The 14,434-nt window shown below is 39.7% G+C and overlaps 2 protein-coding genes across 4 annotated transcripts; both read left to right on the plus strand.

Annotated features, from left to right (window-relative positions):
- Window positions 1-59: 59 nt before the first annotated feature.
- LOC113136370 (ER membrane protein complex subunit 4) lies at window positions 60-4,687 on the plus strand. 3 transcript variants are annotated; one of them, XM_026317133.2, is made up of 8 exons: window positions 60-503; window positions 595-713; window positions 808-990; window positions 1,178-1,342; window positions 1,751-1,849; window positions 2,182-2,239; window positions 2,966-3,119; window positions 3,265-3,405. In XM_026317133.2, exons 1-7 carry the CDS (start codon window positions 205-207, stop codon window positions 2,994-2,996), a joined length of 954 nt encoding a protein of 317 aa, XP_026172918.1. In that variant the 5' UTR covers window positions 60-204; the 3' UTR covers window positions 2,997-3,119; window positions 3,265-3,405. The 3 variants fall into 3 exon arrangements, with proteins under 3 accessions (XP_026172918.1, XP_026172935.1, XP_026172926.1); XM_026317150.1 differs by lacking the exons at window positions 60-503; window positions 595-713; window positions 808-990; window positions 1,178-1,342 and adding exons at window positions 3,913-3,997; window positions 4,153-4,687 and having other exon boundaries at window positions 1,766-1,849; window positions 3,265-3,425; XM_026317141.1 differs by lacking the exons at window positions 60-503; window positions 595-713; window positions 808-990; window positions 1,178-1,342 and adding an exon at window positions 3,913-4,687 and having other exon boundaries at window positions 1,766-1,849; window positions 3,265-3,425.
- A 1,533-nt stretch (window positions 4,688-6,220) lies between these two features.
- On the plus strand, window positions 6,221-13,610 carry lpcat4 (lysophosphatidylcholine acyltransferase 4). The gene is made up of 13 exons (XM_026294823.1): window positions 6,221-6,615; window positions 7,507-7,870; window positions 8,394-8,506; window positions 9,181-9,241; window positions 9,540-9,598; window positions 10,041-10,075; window positions 10,512-10,566; window positions 10,829-10,911; window positions 11,280-11,405; window positions 11,537-11,693; window positions 12,237-12,329; window positions 12,615-12,750; window positions 13,087-13,610. Exons 1-13 carry the CDS (start codon window positions 6,526-6,528, stop codon window positions 13,266-13,268), a joined length of 1,554 nt encoding a protein of 517 aa, XP_026150608.1. The 5' UTR covers window positions 6,221-6,525; the 3' UTR covers window positions 13,269-13,610.
- Window positions 13,611-14,434: the final 824 nt, after the last annotated feature.

The following is a 14,434-nucleotide window of genomic DNA, read 5'->3' on the forward strand; positions in this document are numbered from 1 at the left end:
GGCCCCCCGCTGGACTCCTCCAACCACTGCCCGTTCCTCACCGCCCCCGGTCTCACATCGCGCTGGACTTTGTCACCGGTCTGCCGTCGTCACAAGGTAACACGGTCATACTTACCATCGTCGACCGCTTTTCTAAATCGGTCCATTTTGTCCTCTTACCTCAGTTGCCCTCAGCGGCGGAGACGGCAGACCTCCTAGTCCAACATGTCTTCCGGCTGCACGGCATCCCCATGGACATCGTGTCGGACCGGGGGCCCCAGTTCACCTCTCGGGTGTGGAAGGGGTTCTGTAAGGCACTGGGAGCCACCGCCAGTCTCTCCTCTGGCTCTCATCCTCAGTCTAATGGCCAGACAGAACGAACCAACCAAAGCCTGGAAGCAGCCCTACGTTGTGTTACGGAGAAAGATCCAACAGGCCACGTTGCAACAGGCCTGCGTCATCCTCTCCATCATTTCCATCTATATCGGAGCACTGGTCTCTGCCTTCAAACCGCCACACTTCCCGTAAGTGTTGATTATGCATGTCCTAAAACACAAACCTGACCAGTCCCTTAACTCTCATGGTTTTGACTGACCCATGTGTTTCTGTCTTTAGCGTGTGCATGCTGGGAAATAGAACTATCAACGCCCATGAAATTCATGACCAGTGCGCAAAAATCATCCAGATCAAAGACCAAGTGGAAAGAGATGACACCAATGTCACAGTTATTAATGGTAGGTACCAGGGGATGATCATTATCACTGTTAACATTAACCTTCTTAGTTACACCCTCAGTTTTCTTGAAATACTCTAAATTCTTCCAAACAGAAAACAGGACCACAGGCCTGACCCTTGACCCCAGCCACGTACCTACTTTGATGGAGACGACGTATCTTTGGCAACAGTTTTGCCACAGCCCAGAACACAACGCCTCCTGTGACGAATACTTCATTTGGAACAATTTTTCAGAGATTGAATGGATCCCTGGCCTGGCCAGTGGCATCATTTCAGGTGGAGTGTGTTTGAATGGTGTTGTGTATATGCAGCCATGTGTTATTTACATGTGAAGCGTTTCAATATAAATGTGTGTAGCCATATAAAAATGTTAGTTTGAAATCCATCTTCAAAATTGTTCTTGGATATAGATTGATTCACAGATGCATTGCTAACATGCACATACTGAATCTTCTCCTCATAGAGAACCTGTGGAGCTCCTACCTCAGCAAAGGGGACGTGGTGGAAAAAGGCTCCCTCAGCTCCTCTCATGCTGCACATCCAGCATCCACTCGTCAGCCTTATGTGTTTGCTGACATCACCACCTCCTTCACACTGCTGGTGGGCATCTTCTTCCCCTCTGTCACAGGTACTTCTTATCTTGCTCTCACTACTGCCAAACCAGCTGTTATTAAGGCTAACTCAGAATCAACAGAGCAGGTATAATAAGAATTCTTGCTTGTAATGTGGCTGTTGCAGGATAAAATGCATTACTTTTTGTTAACTTTGTGTCTATGCTCTGGATTTATTCTTGTCTTGCTTTTTAGCTATTCAATTTAATGCCACAGTTATGAAAACTGAATAATGAAAAGTCTAAAACAGTTGAAGGATTATGTTCTGTTATGTGGTTTAAAGAAAATTTTTTATTTAATTTAATTTATCAGCATCTTTCAGCACATTTCTAAAAAGCATACTATGGCAGCCAACATCATTAGACTCCAAAAAGTTGTCCTTGTGAAGGTACAGTGGTTGTAAATGTTTTTCTTCTCTTCCTCAGGAATCATGGCTGGCTCCAACCGGTCAGGGGATCTGAAAGATGCCCAGCGCTCTATCCCTGTTGGAACAATTCTCGCCATTCTTACCACCTCCATCGTCTGTATCCTTTCAGATCATCCATCTGTCCATCCATCCATCCCCATTATCTATACCTGCTTATTCCTATTTATTTTTTTCCTGCTGCAGCCTATGCCAGCTCTCTTTTTAGTATTGTTTAATATTTCTGCATAATATAGGGGTTTTAAAGTAGGCCTGTATGATTATGGAACCTGTGTCCTTTTTTTCACATCATGTGTCTTTTTTTTATTGCTGTGGGTTTATCTATTTCTTCTTCTCTTTCTACTGTTAGCCTAATTGATTTCTTAAAGGCACAGTATACATTTGATTTAAATTCATCAATGTGTGTTGTTTTCCTGAGTGTTGTCCTTCCAGACCTGAGCAACGTTGTTTTGTTTGGAGCCTGCATTGACGGGGTGGTCCTCAGAGACAAGTCAGTACATCTGCTCTTGTATCCAATCTGTATATATTTAGTATTTGCGCTCAAGATCAATACACTGGGTCACTGGCAGATTTGACCTTTTTTTTTAATGGAAAAATTGAGACGGGTGGTGACTGACAATATGTTGGAACAGTTTAAATTCCATTTAATGTTTTCATGAAGATTATATATATATATATTTTTTGTAAAGTAGTTCTACTGACGTGCCACTAGAGCGCAGTCATGACGCAACAGCTGCGTACTACGTCATCATTGCGGGCCCCGGAACCAGCGACTGACGAGGGGCTTCGACCTGAACCTCGACACAGCTGCTAGATTTGCGCTTTTTTTATTGAAAGTCAGATTAAAAGAAGCCGAGAGCAGTGAATTGAATGTTTATATCCTTTTTGTTAATTTCTATTGAAGTAGAGCAAACGTGTGACTTAATCATCAATATTTTAGAAATATTAGTGTTAAAAATACAAAAAACGAAGTGCTTTTAAATAAAATCTACATTATGATTTTATGTTGTGAGCAAGCCTCCTGCCTTAATACACATACAAGTATTACGAGGTGCCATTTTGCCTGTGCAACATGGTGCCGCACTGAAGTACCTCTGTAATGGAAAACAGCCGCTGAGTGTAAATATCTATGGAGTGTCACATGTGATCAAGATCACATTTTCTAATGATAACCCCATACATTTGCTGCTGTGTGTCATCTTCCTCTGTTGTACAGCGTTGCTGGGACGTGGCCCTTGGTCCCCTAAAGCAGATTCCCATGAACCTGTTCATCATGTACATGTCAGGCAACACCATCTCCATCTTCCCTATCATGATGGTCTGCATGATGGCCTGGAGGGCCATACAGGCACTCATGTCCATGTCTGCCAGTGAGTATCCGGCATTCACAATGTTAGGGCGGGACATATTAACCCAGAATGGAAAATGTTCAGAGACCGTTGAAGACGATAAGATAAATATATCATATTAGGCCTTCATTCATATTTTCATTCATTCTTCTGTCCTCTGTCTCAGCCTTCAAGCTGTTGGAGAGCTCCAGTCAGCAGTGGCTTCAAGGCCTCGTCTATCTGATCGGCAATCTCCTGGGCTCAGCGTTGGCCATCTACAAGTGTCAGTCGATGGGACTGCTTCTGACACACTCGTCGGATTGGCTCGCTTTCATAGAACCACCTCAGGTAAATAAAGTCTGTGGCTTTTTTTATGGTTGTTAAAATTAATCTGCGAGGCAATAAATGCAGTTAAGTCTAATGTTTTTATACAGCACTTTCCTATCACCTCATTATTTAGCCCACTGTTTTGATCACTATGGACTTCAGTTTTTAGGGTTTTGACTAATTACTGATCTCATGTGCCATACACTGTTTGGCCACTAGAGGGTAGAATATGCCAATTCTGTCATGTCTACTAGTATATTTTTTTAAATCCAAAGCACTATAGTGGTGATTTTTGATACTTAAATAGTATGATATATCAGCTGATCATTTTTCTACATAACCCACAATGTAAAGATTTTATCCTTAAATTTGTTTTGTTTCTTTTTAAACTGTAACCAAGAGGTGTACTTTATGCAGTATACAAATATTAAAAATATATTGAAAATATTGTCAATTATTCTGCAGTCGGCCACTTTGCAGTAAAGTAACCATGTTGTTTTCTCAACAGAGGATGGAGATCATGGGAGGAGGGATGGTGTTGTGAAGAAGATGGATGATGGACCCACACATAACAGATTCACATACGTACAGAGGTTATATACTGTTCATTCTCCAGTGGTGCCACATTGCCCATTGCTGCTGAGAGGAAACAAAATTTTGCCAGCCCTCCTGCTTTTCAAAACAGCATTGTTAATGGCAGGATGTGGGGTTGCAGCTTTTAACACGTTTTGTTTGTCTTTTTTGACAGAAACATTAAGGTTACTTCATTTCGGCCGGCTCCGCTGCTTATGTCTTGACCTCCGCTGCTCTCCAGTGATCTTTTTTTTTTCTTTTCTTTCCTTTTTTAATTCTTATTAATAAAGATTTCAAAGCCAGCAGATCATGTTGACTACTGTTTAACTACTGTAATTTCCAGATTAAATTTATTTCACATTTAAAGACTCACAATCGTAGATTATTTATGAGGCTGTTTTGCTTAATACACAATTATGTCTGTTTTTTGGGGGGGAAACCTTATACGAGAATAACTTTATCTACAACTCATTACAAATGGAGTCACAGTCTATAAAGTATTTCAGTTAGTGTAATATAAGGTTGTATTGCAGTAGAATAGTAGTTTCTTTCTTTTTAATTTATTTTCTTGTTTCTCAGTTTGTAGCCCAACACTTTATTTTACCAACATGATTTCAGCCTGCTACCCAGCAACATGTACTAACCTGTTTAATTTATACTGATTTGACCTGTGAAAATATTCTATGAAATAAATCCCTAAGTAAAATGTTTTCAACGGTCTGTAAATTTACAATATATATTATTTACAATAATACAAATTTTATTAATATGATACAATAGTTTCTAATAGTAAAAGCCTAAAAGAGCACTGAAGACTGCAGTGTGTCTTGATATTATTTGGCTTTTGTAAAAGTAAGTAAAAAAAAAAATGTTGTGCATCTGTTGGTTTATGTTGTTGCTATGTAAAAGTGTGGCAGCTCATACTGACAACTTGACGGTCTTGTGGATGGTCAGCCAGATTCAAACAGTAGTTTAAAATTACTCCAATTTCAATTTCTGTGGAACTTCCTCATCAGCCTTTACCTTTTTTCCCTTTTTCTGCTTTTGAATATATTTATTTTTGGGTGTGTTTGTGGTATTGGCTCAGCAGCAACACCCTGCACACATAACAATAGAAGCCAGGTAGGGCAGAGGCTAAACTTGGTAGGTGAGTGGCAGAAAGCTTGTACAGCCTTTGCTGATGAATAGGTATGAAATGTGGGCGTTAAACACAAGGATCTCCTGCATTCCAAAACAAAAGAAGATTTAAGTCAAATACACTTCTAAATTAGCTCATTGAACTATCATTGTTTTGCAATCCATCATTTTTATGTCAACACTTTTGATGCTCGTCATTGCTGTGGTATTTTTCAATGGCACAGTCTTTTTCCTATATTTGTTTGCACATGTTCTTATTCATAGAAAAAGCTTTTATTGAATACCATACAGTATACAACATATTTACAAACAAAAAGCATGTGGTTTGAAAATATAGGCAAAGTAAGGAAAGCCTTTAGTCAGGCCATGTGTGGTTTTCGTTCACCCTCGATCCGATCTATTCAATAAAAAGTATTCCTAAATAGAAAATGACATTTTTCCTTTAACTAACACAGCCATGAAATATACATCCCCTAAGTAATGTTAGTTTAATTCTATAGAGCGATGTTCATAAAAATCTCTCTGCACTTTTCTTTGGTTTGGTACTTTTGATAGACAGCAGGCAGTTTGGAAGTGCAAATATAACAGCTGTCATTTACAGACCGAACCTGTGGAATGAAGATGTATCTGTTGCTAAACAGAAATTTGTGTATACGACAATTTTGCATTTAGTTGCTTAACATGTTGGATAGATAAAGGCTTTATAGGATTCTAACTTTCCTTTACACAGTAGTTGCTGTTTATGTTAAAATACAGGGTAAATTAAAAGACTCAATGAGTCAAAATGATATAGAAAATCAAAAATTCAATGTTCACTGGTGAAATAGTTTTCACTAAGTCATAGTGAATTGTTGACTAGTGCCTCAATGACTCAATGTTCTGTGTTATTTTTTGGATCTTGTGTGGATAGTTTCCCCTTTTGTTGTTAGTATCCACGGGTGTACTGATGTACGTACCGATGTGACAGCTGAGTATTTCCGGCTTGACTTGCCGATCCACCCGCGGAGCTCCGGGGCGGGACAGGTGAGGAGAGCCTATAAGAGAGAAAGGATTGGCGTCTTTTTTTTTTTTAATTACTGAGAATCTCACCATGTGGGTGGCCGGTACTCCAGAAGTTTAGTTTTAGCTTTAACGCGTCATCTTTTCACTGTTTTTCACTTTAATTCTCCCAAACCGTGAGTCTTCTCGATTGGTTTAAGCTAATGTTCCGTTTTTAATCCTAAGCTAATAGTGCGAGACATGTTTTTTTTAAAAAAATGTAGAAACATCAAAAGAGAAACGCAGCTCTCACTCACAGTTTTTACGTTTTTATCAGCGTTTCCTTGCAACAATAAGGGAGAGTAAAGTAGTTTGCTTGTCTTGGTGTGGAGTATTTTATCTGAGCCCGAGCTGTCAGGTTTGCCTGGTAACCATGGAGAAGTTTGACTGGCAGTCAGCAGCACGCGAGTATCCACATCCGTTCGTGCACGAGGTGAAGCTGTCCCGCGCGCAGAGGATCAGGGTAACTGTCACTCAAAGCCTCAATAATTGCTGTGTGTGTGTAAAACCCTCAATTTATGACACCAGGAGCGAAAAAGACCGCACACCGACGTGTTTTATACTCCTCACGGGCTTCTTTCGGCGTTAGCAAGTCTGCCACCTGAAACCAATCAGGCAGTGATTGGCGAGTGGTTTGACTAGAGGATGTTTGACATTTTTGCCTCAGAAATAACAGGCTTAATTATAGCACGCAGCTGTTTGGATATATGCATGTTTAAGGAAAGTGTGAAAATGTTCTCTAAAAAATTCAAATGTGAATTGTTTTTTTTTTTTGTCTTGACAATGTAATAAATGGAAAATGTTGGCTTTTAATGCCACTACATCGATTATAGAACAGAGAGCCTTTCACAGTTCATTTTATCAGGTGAAAGAGACTCAAGTCATTGAGTAACCATGACTCATCTTCTGGATCAAGACTGTTTCTGTCAAGCAGGAATTACAGCTGGTAAAATACCACAAAAGTGCATAACTCTGGCTGAAAAAACTGTAGGGCTGGGCAGCATGAAGAAAGCAGGTATACAGGAATACATCAAGGTGTGGGAGAAAGAAAAACTCATACACTGCCACAGAAATTGTTGTTCAGTGCAGTGGCTTAAATATATCTGACATGTCTTTACAAATGTCAAATGATTTAAGTTTTTAATAGATCTGCAATGATCAGTTTATTGAAATTAGCCATGATGGACAGAAATGAAATCGGCAATAATTTTGACGAATGGTTTAAAAATTTGTAAAGCAGAAATTCCTGACCTTTGTTTATTAAAGCTGATCAAAAGTTATGGTTTTTGTTTTCTTTTTTTTTTTTCCCCTGCATGTATGATGTTTTAATGTGCCTTTGTCGTCTGATCTTTAGGGCATCATCCTGGGCAGTATCCTGTGTCCCTTGCGCGTCACCCTGGCTGCCTTTTTCTTCCTCATCATGTGGCCCTTTGCCTGGCTACGACTGGCCTGGCTCTCTGAGGAGGAAAGGTCTCGGCCTGTCACAGGTTGGCGTCGCTGGCTCTTCCACCCGATCATCTGGCTGCTTAGCCGTGCCGTCTTCTTCTCATTGGGCTTTGTGTGGGTGAAGGTCAAAGGTCACAAGGTAGACCTAAAAAAGGCCCCAGTACTGGTGGTTGCACCTCACAGCAGTTTTCTGGACATGCTGGTACTGTGTCCAGCGCAGCTGGCAACAGTGGTGTCGCGCTCAGAAAACAAAAGCCTGCCGGTCATAGGAGGTGAGGATATGTGATTCTGTTGCTCACACATGCAAATGTAGGATCTGACTCTGGTTCTTTAAAATTACAGTTAAAAATCATATTTTGCAAATGGAGGAAAGGGTAAAATATTTGAGTGTGAACTAGGAGGGAATAAGTGTGTAAATGCTTCCTTTCTAGCTCCATTCAGGCAGGATTTAATCATTTGTAGTCATAAAGGTGCCTGAATGACAGACTGTCTAGGAGAAAGGCTACAGTATGTGCCAGTTAAGCTGGCACATACTGTAGCCGTGTGTTCATAGGTCAGAAATCTTGCCTCGAGTTTCCCACATATGAGGTTAACAGTCAAGAAAAATATTTGGAATAGATTGGTCAAGAGGAAAATAAAAGCTTGGAAGGAAGCCCAGAGACAAGAATGTGACTCAGTCCTTTGGTATCTAATCTGTTTGGTCTGCTCTGGTACTTCTTGTGTTTTCTTGGCTGCCTTATTCTGGAACCTTCACTTGGTTCTGGTTCAGATTTTTGTTTCTATGTGCTTTTTCAGCCCTGCTTGAGTTCAACCAGTCTGTGCTGGTGAGCAGGAAGGACCCAGAGTCGAGGAAAAACGCAGTTGCCCAGCTCACAGAGAGGCTGACCTCCAATGGCTACTGGCCCCAGGTGAGAGATCTACTGATCAGTCACTTGCTGTACCCTCAATGTCGACAAAACAATCTGCTTCACCCCTCAGACAGATAAGTTATCTGCTTCCACCTTTGGCTGGAGTTTTTTTTTTTCATGGTAGAACTGGCACGTAGTGCTAAACTACTGAGCCATTCTTTGCACGACTTAAGTGATGCCTGTAGCCAAAGCAACAACAATCAGCATAAATCTCAGAGAAACTAAAGTTAACATAAAAAAAGAATAACCAATTACTTTTTGCTGAATTGATCCTTTTTTTTCACTGCTCATTGTGACTTCATAAACCTCAGCTTTGCATAAGCAAGCAAAATTGTCTGGGATGGGAACTTGATCTGACACTGATCTGACATCTGATACTTGACCCTCTCATAGGAAAACATTTCTTAGTGTCCTCAGTTACATTTTGGAAATTGCAAAGGTAATTACAGGTCAATCCTTTTACACATTTCAGTGAGGATGAAGAGGAAACTACAGTCATATTGAACAACAGACGCAACACTGGCTTAAATGTGCATTTTCAGTAGTAGGTTGTCTGACACCAGTAGGCTTTTAATTTAGTCAAATCTGGTGAGTTCACCTCCTGGCAGTGCAAAAAGCTGAGGACACTGCCACATGTCTCAACTAATAAATCACATTTCTTAACTCTATACTAGATGCTAATGTTTCCTGAGGGAACTACAACCAACGGCAGAGCTCTGATCAAATTCAAGCCTGGTGAGTTATTGTTAGTGAGTAAAATATATATGTGAAAACAAAAAAAATGTTTACTGCAGTGTTTTGTGTTTTTACCTTTCCTAAATTTATATGAACTAACGTAAACATTAAAACCAACCCTATCTGGTTTTTCCTGTTGTCTGTGCAACACTTGGATGCGAGAACGAGTGACATGGGAGTGAATGGGTGTAGCATCTGGTTTGTTTTGCTTCTAAGTGATGAACTCCTCTTCCACAGTATTGTCTCATTCCAGTCTCTTGGTTATGTGTCTTTGTTTCCTCCATCTCACTGTGAACAGGAGCCTTCCTTGCTGGAGTCCCAGTCCAACCTGTTCTGCTGCGTTACCCCAACAAACTAGTGAGTGAATTCAATGAGGTGTCAAGTTGATCTATGTTGATCAATCTATGGCAACACCTGATAACTGACAAACAAGAAATCATTGTTGCGCAATCAATAATTTACAAAACACGAAGTTAATAAATAAGGGGGGTGGATTAATCGGTGAATGAATTCCCATGAAACACTTCATTATTTCAGTGAAAAAGAAATTTAAAATGCTTGAAAGCTCCTGCATAAAAGAATAGACACTTTGATCTGTGGTGGTATTTTTTTTGACTGCTCCTACGTTTATCTACGGCTTTCTATGTCACTTCACTGCACAAAGTGTGTGCCCTATTCTACTCATCAGGCTGTAATGTATGTCGAGGCCAGTATTAGCATATTGGATCTTGTCAGGGTGTGATATGAAGGGAATGAGAATAATGTTCACTGTTTGACTAGTTTTTATGGCTTTTCCCAGGATACTGTTCGCTGGTCATACAAAGGAACAACCTGGTGAGTTCCTCCAGTTTTTTTTTTTTTTATTATATTGGGCTTCAAAAAGGCTGTTGTAAATGTACAGGCTGTCGGTTAAGCTTAGAAAATTATTTGAATAGCTTCCAGGACTTTCAGTGCTCCCAGTTATGCTGCACAGGCTCCATTCCAACTTCAGTAATCTATTACTTTGGCCAAATAAGTGAAGGGGTAAAAATTGAATTGGCTGTCAGATTAATCGGAGATTACTTTAGGCTCTCGTCCATTGTGATTACAACTTGATCATATTTAAAGATTCTAACTATGGGGTTGTTGAAATGTGTTAAAGAATTTTTCTAAAATGGATGCAGCACTTGCCAGATTTTGATACTGGAAATAATTTTTCTGTCCAGGTAGCACTTATGTACAGTGACATTGTTTTTGCTACCTGAAATATAATATAATTTTTATTTATAAGGACTGAGGCACTGTGGCACACCACCTCACAGCTCTACACCAACGTGACTGTTGAGGTAAGACCGTTAACCAGTGTCTTTCAAGATGTGTCGTTTAGCATCATGCCTGCTGAGAATATTTGCAGTGATGCCTGATATCAGCGAGTGTAGTAACAGGTGGTAATCAGTAATGGTGGCTGTGTCAGTGTATGTATGTGTATTGAAATGGTGTCCGGCGCTTGTCTCCATGGTTTTCTAAGCTTTATTAAACAAAACTTTACAATGGCCCTTCTGTCCCCATCACTGGAGGAGAACAATGGTTGCCTTTTTCTTGTCACAGTTCCTGCCAGTTTACAACCCCTCCCAGGAGGAGAAGAATAACCCCAACCTGTATGCAGACAATGTTCAGAAACTCATGGCCAAGTAAGCAGCAGATGATCGACTTTATATATATATTTATTTTTCTAGGTTTGGAAACTTTGCAAATGGGCCAACTATGATCTTTTTATTGGTGGTGCTTAAATCTCCAAATTTTGTAGATGTTACAAAAACCCCTTATATTACTGGTGTTCTATATAATTAGTAGTAGTTTTTGAAAATATTTTAAGTAATATAATCTTTCCCAAACAAGTCTGTCTCCCAGTGTCATTTATTATTTCTTAATCTAAATAAATATATGTATTTATATTTGTTAGTATATTATGTATGTGTATATTAGGTGAACAGGACACACTTATTTTGCAGCACAAGGAAGGGGTGCTCTTACAATGCACTTTCCTGCTGTGTTTCAGGGCCCTCGGAGTCCCAGCTACAGACTACGTGATGGAGGGTCGCGTTCCTGTCAGTAAGCTGGGTGGCCTCTCTCTTCCACTGGATTCACCTGCCAGGGAAACACTCTCTCTGCTCTATAAAAAAGGGTGAGAGAGGACCTCAGTTGATGGTTGCTGGACTTGTCCATTTTGTCTGAAAAATGCTGTATAGGTAAGATCAGGTTGCCCATTACATTTTTTTTTCTTTCCCCTTTTGTCCAATTTCTCCAACTACTTAGTCTGGGAGCATCTGAAGTTCAAGCAGCACTGGAACGAATGATTGACAAGTGTCAGTCAGGGGCTCAGGAGTCAAAGGCCAGTGCAGAGGAGCTCGCCTCTATTCTTGGACTGACTGATAGAAAGACAGCTGCCACTATCTGTGGTCTCTACTCCAAGGTACAGTCAGTATTTCTTTGTGGGTTAGTGTTTCCACTGTTTTTGTAGGGAACTTAAAGGCGGAATACATGTGTAGTGGAGTTTTAAGTATTGAAACAAGGGTTATTAGGACCTGAGTTGTGCGGTACCAGGTTGAAATATGAGGAAATATTTGCTTTTCACCAAAAGCTTTTGTCAACTATGGTCAGATGAGTAAACGGCTATTATGGAAACTAATTAGTCACAAACATTTCTTTTTCCTTGCTTCTTAAATGTGATTGTTGATTGAGACATTAAAAAAAAAAACCCACCAGTTTAGACTCTGGGAAGTCTGGATTGGCTGCATTTATTATTGAATAAATGTTTATCTTAATACATTTTTATGTTAGTAATGTATTGGTAATTAGGCTGCATGCCAAATTTGTGCCAGAGTTTAATTTCAGTTGGACATCTCTGCAACCCACTGATCAAACATGTAAAGATATGTCATGTGTGGGTGTTGTTTTTTTTTTTTTTGTTTGTTTTTTTGTTTTTTTTGAAAACTTTATTTTCCTCCAACATCAGGATGAAACGGTGGACCTCAGAAACGTCTATTTGAGTGTTGCCACTGTGTCAGGACTTGTGAGCTTCAAGTCACTCCTTCACACTGCTTTCACTGTAAGTATTCTGTAGCATTTGTTTTCTCACCTGTGACTGGAATTTGTCTCTGTACAATATATAATACAGTATCTATTTAGAACTCATATTTTATTGTATCTCAGGCTGTGTAGGAGAAATGTAGTCCAAGAATAGACTTCACAAATGCTGTACAATTTTCCTAATTAGAGAATACCCTTAAACAGATTTGATCTTTTTAGTTTTTCATGAATGTTTCTGACATGTCTTACGTATTGTTTTTTTTAATATTTGTATTTATTCTTTCTTTTTTTTTTTTTTAAACAGTTGTTTGACAGAGAAGGTAGAGGCAGTCTGAGTGAACAGAATCTGTCAGACCTCTTGGGGGCGCTGCTGGGTGTTGTCCAACACAACACTAAAGACTTTTACACTGAAGCCTCCAAACAAGGCCAGCTTACTGAAGGTGAGCTCAGCATCATAACACAGTTTAATGCCAGTGGAATAACAGGTAGCTCATGTCTCTTGATTAGTTTTGTGTATTCCTGCACAAACTATGTCTGTAATAAGTAGGTGTGTACCGTTTCTCAAGGTTGTCTGGTTTACAAAAAATGAAAACTTTCCAGTCATTTTCAATTTGCTGAATTATCTTTATGTTGAGGTTACATGTAATGAAACTAGTCTATAAATGACTGTCAACTTGAAATAGGACATTTACAAGTACAGTTCAGTGATATCAAAATTTGAGAGGACAAATGCCAAAACACTTACAAATTGTTGCTGCATATGTCTGTTTCCCCAGGAAATCTGCTGCAAGTGCTCACAACTCACCCGACCTATCAGAGAATAGTGAATGAATACCTGCAGCCTGAGGCGGGCTCTCGGCTGTCATTTAAAGTACTCGCCAGTGAAAAGGCTGTGAACAACAACGGAAATACTGTCCACAAAAACGAATCCCTCCACTACAACAAGAAGTCAGAATGAGAGTTTTTCCCTTCTGGAGTATGTGAACAGGACAGTCTGAACCAGAATTTTTTTTTTTTTTTTTTTTTTTTAAAGTGTTAGATAGTATGTGTGTGGATGTATTTTTAAATCGGTCAGGCATGCCCACATCGGAAAGCCAAAGGATGAAGAATTATGACTAACTGAAGAATTTCCAGGAGCTTTGAGTGTAAATGTGTATTTATGGGGCAAGATCCTGGTGTGTTGGACTTGGTGTTTGCATGTTTACTGTCATAGTTAACAGGACTCCATCAAATGAAGTCCTAAAATGTCTTATTTATAAAATTTGATCTTATGTGTTGATGTTTTTTATGGGACAATGCCATGTGCAAACGGTAATCAAACACTGTAAATGTTTATTTTATAGAAATTGTCTTTATAGTTCTTTAATATTATATTTAATACATTAAACTGTGAATTCTTTGTTTTTGTTTTTTTTTTTTTTCCCCCTCACCAAAATTCATATTTCTCACCATATCAATGAAAACTTATCTGCTCCCCTAAGACTCATTCTCGGTTTAACTGCATTGCTCTCATAGTTTTTATTTTTCATTTCCACCATATATCTTTGTTGGCCTGTCAGTCTTGATGTATCGAGATAATTTTGCCCTCATCCTGTAGTGTACGACTTGGTGTGCCAGGTGTTTCGTATCCAGGTGCCTCATTGTCTTTCTGTCTGTGTGGGATTGTCCACTTTGGTTGTCTTTGTCATCACCTCTGCCTTGCTCTTCCACCTTGCTCTTTTCATCGGACTTGACCTGCTCATTTCGGTTTCAATCACCACCTTGTCTGTCTCATTGCTGCTCATGTCTGTCTCGTCAGGAGCCCCATGTTCCTGCCGATATCTTTTCACTGGACTCAATGTAAGGCTTGTGTGTTCTGTCTCTCCTCTGTTTGTGCTTTCTTCTTTAATTTTCACATTTCCTGTCTGGTCTGGACTTGGTGTGGGACTAGAGTGTGTGGCCTCTGTTGCCTTGTGAATCCCTTTGACACTACATGTCGTTTTTAATGTATCTGACTTGTGAGTTAGTGACCTTAAACTGTAAAAATTGCATGTTTTGGCTTCATTGTGTTGATCAGCTCCACCTTCCCTTAGTGCCACAGTTGTGTTTTGTTGCTGGGTTGGATGAATCAATTCTGGGCACAGA

This window comes from Mastacembelus armatus, chromosome 18 (genome assembly GCF_900324485.2).
Source record: "Mastacembelus armatus chromosome 18, fMasArm1.2, whole genome shotgun sequence".
In the NCBI taxonomy this organism is placed as follows: domain Eukaryota; kingdom Metazoa; phylum Chordata; class Actinopteri; order Synbranchiformes; family Mastacembelidae; genus Mastacembelus; species Mastacembelus armatus.

Coding starts and splice junctions, on each gene's coding strand:
- LOC113136370 (XM_026317133.2), top strand. CDS start 205: ATGTCTTCCGGCTGCACGGCATCCCCATGGACATCGTGTCGGACCGGG. Junction 504..594: donor TTCAAACCGCCACACTTCCC/GTAAGTGTTGAT, acceptor TTCTGTCTTTAG/CGTGTGCATGCTGGGAAATA. Junction 714..807: donor CAATGTCACAGTTATTAATG/GTAGGTACCAGG, acceptor TCTTCCAAACAG/AAAACAGGACCACAGGCCTG.
- lpcat4 (XM_026294823.1), top strand. CDS start 6,526: ATGGAGAAGTTTGACTGGCAGTCAGCAGCACGCGAGTATCCACATCCG. Junction 9,242..9,539: donor TCTGATCAAATTCAAGCCTG/GTGAGTTATTGT, acceptor CACTGTGAACAG/GAGCCTTCCTTGCTGGAGTC. Junction 10,076..10,511: donor TCATACAAAGGAACAACCTG/GTGAGTTCCTCC, acceptor TTTATTTATAAG/GACTGAGGCACTGTGGCACA.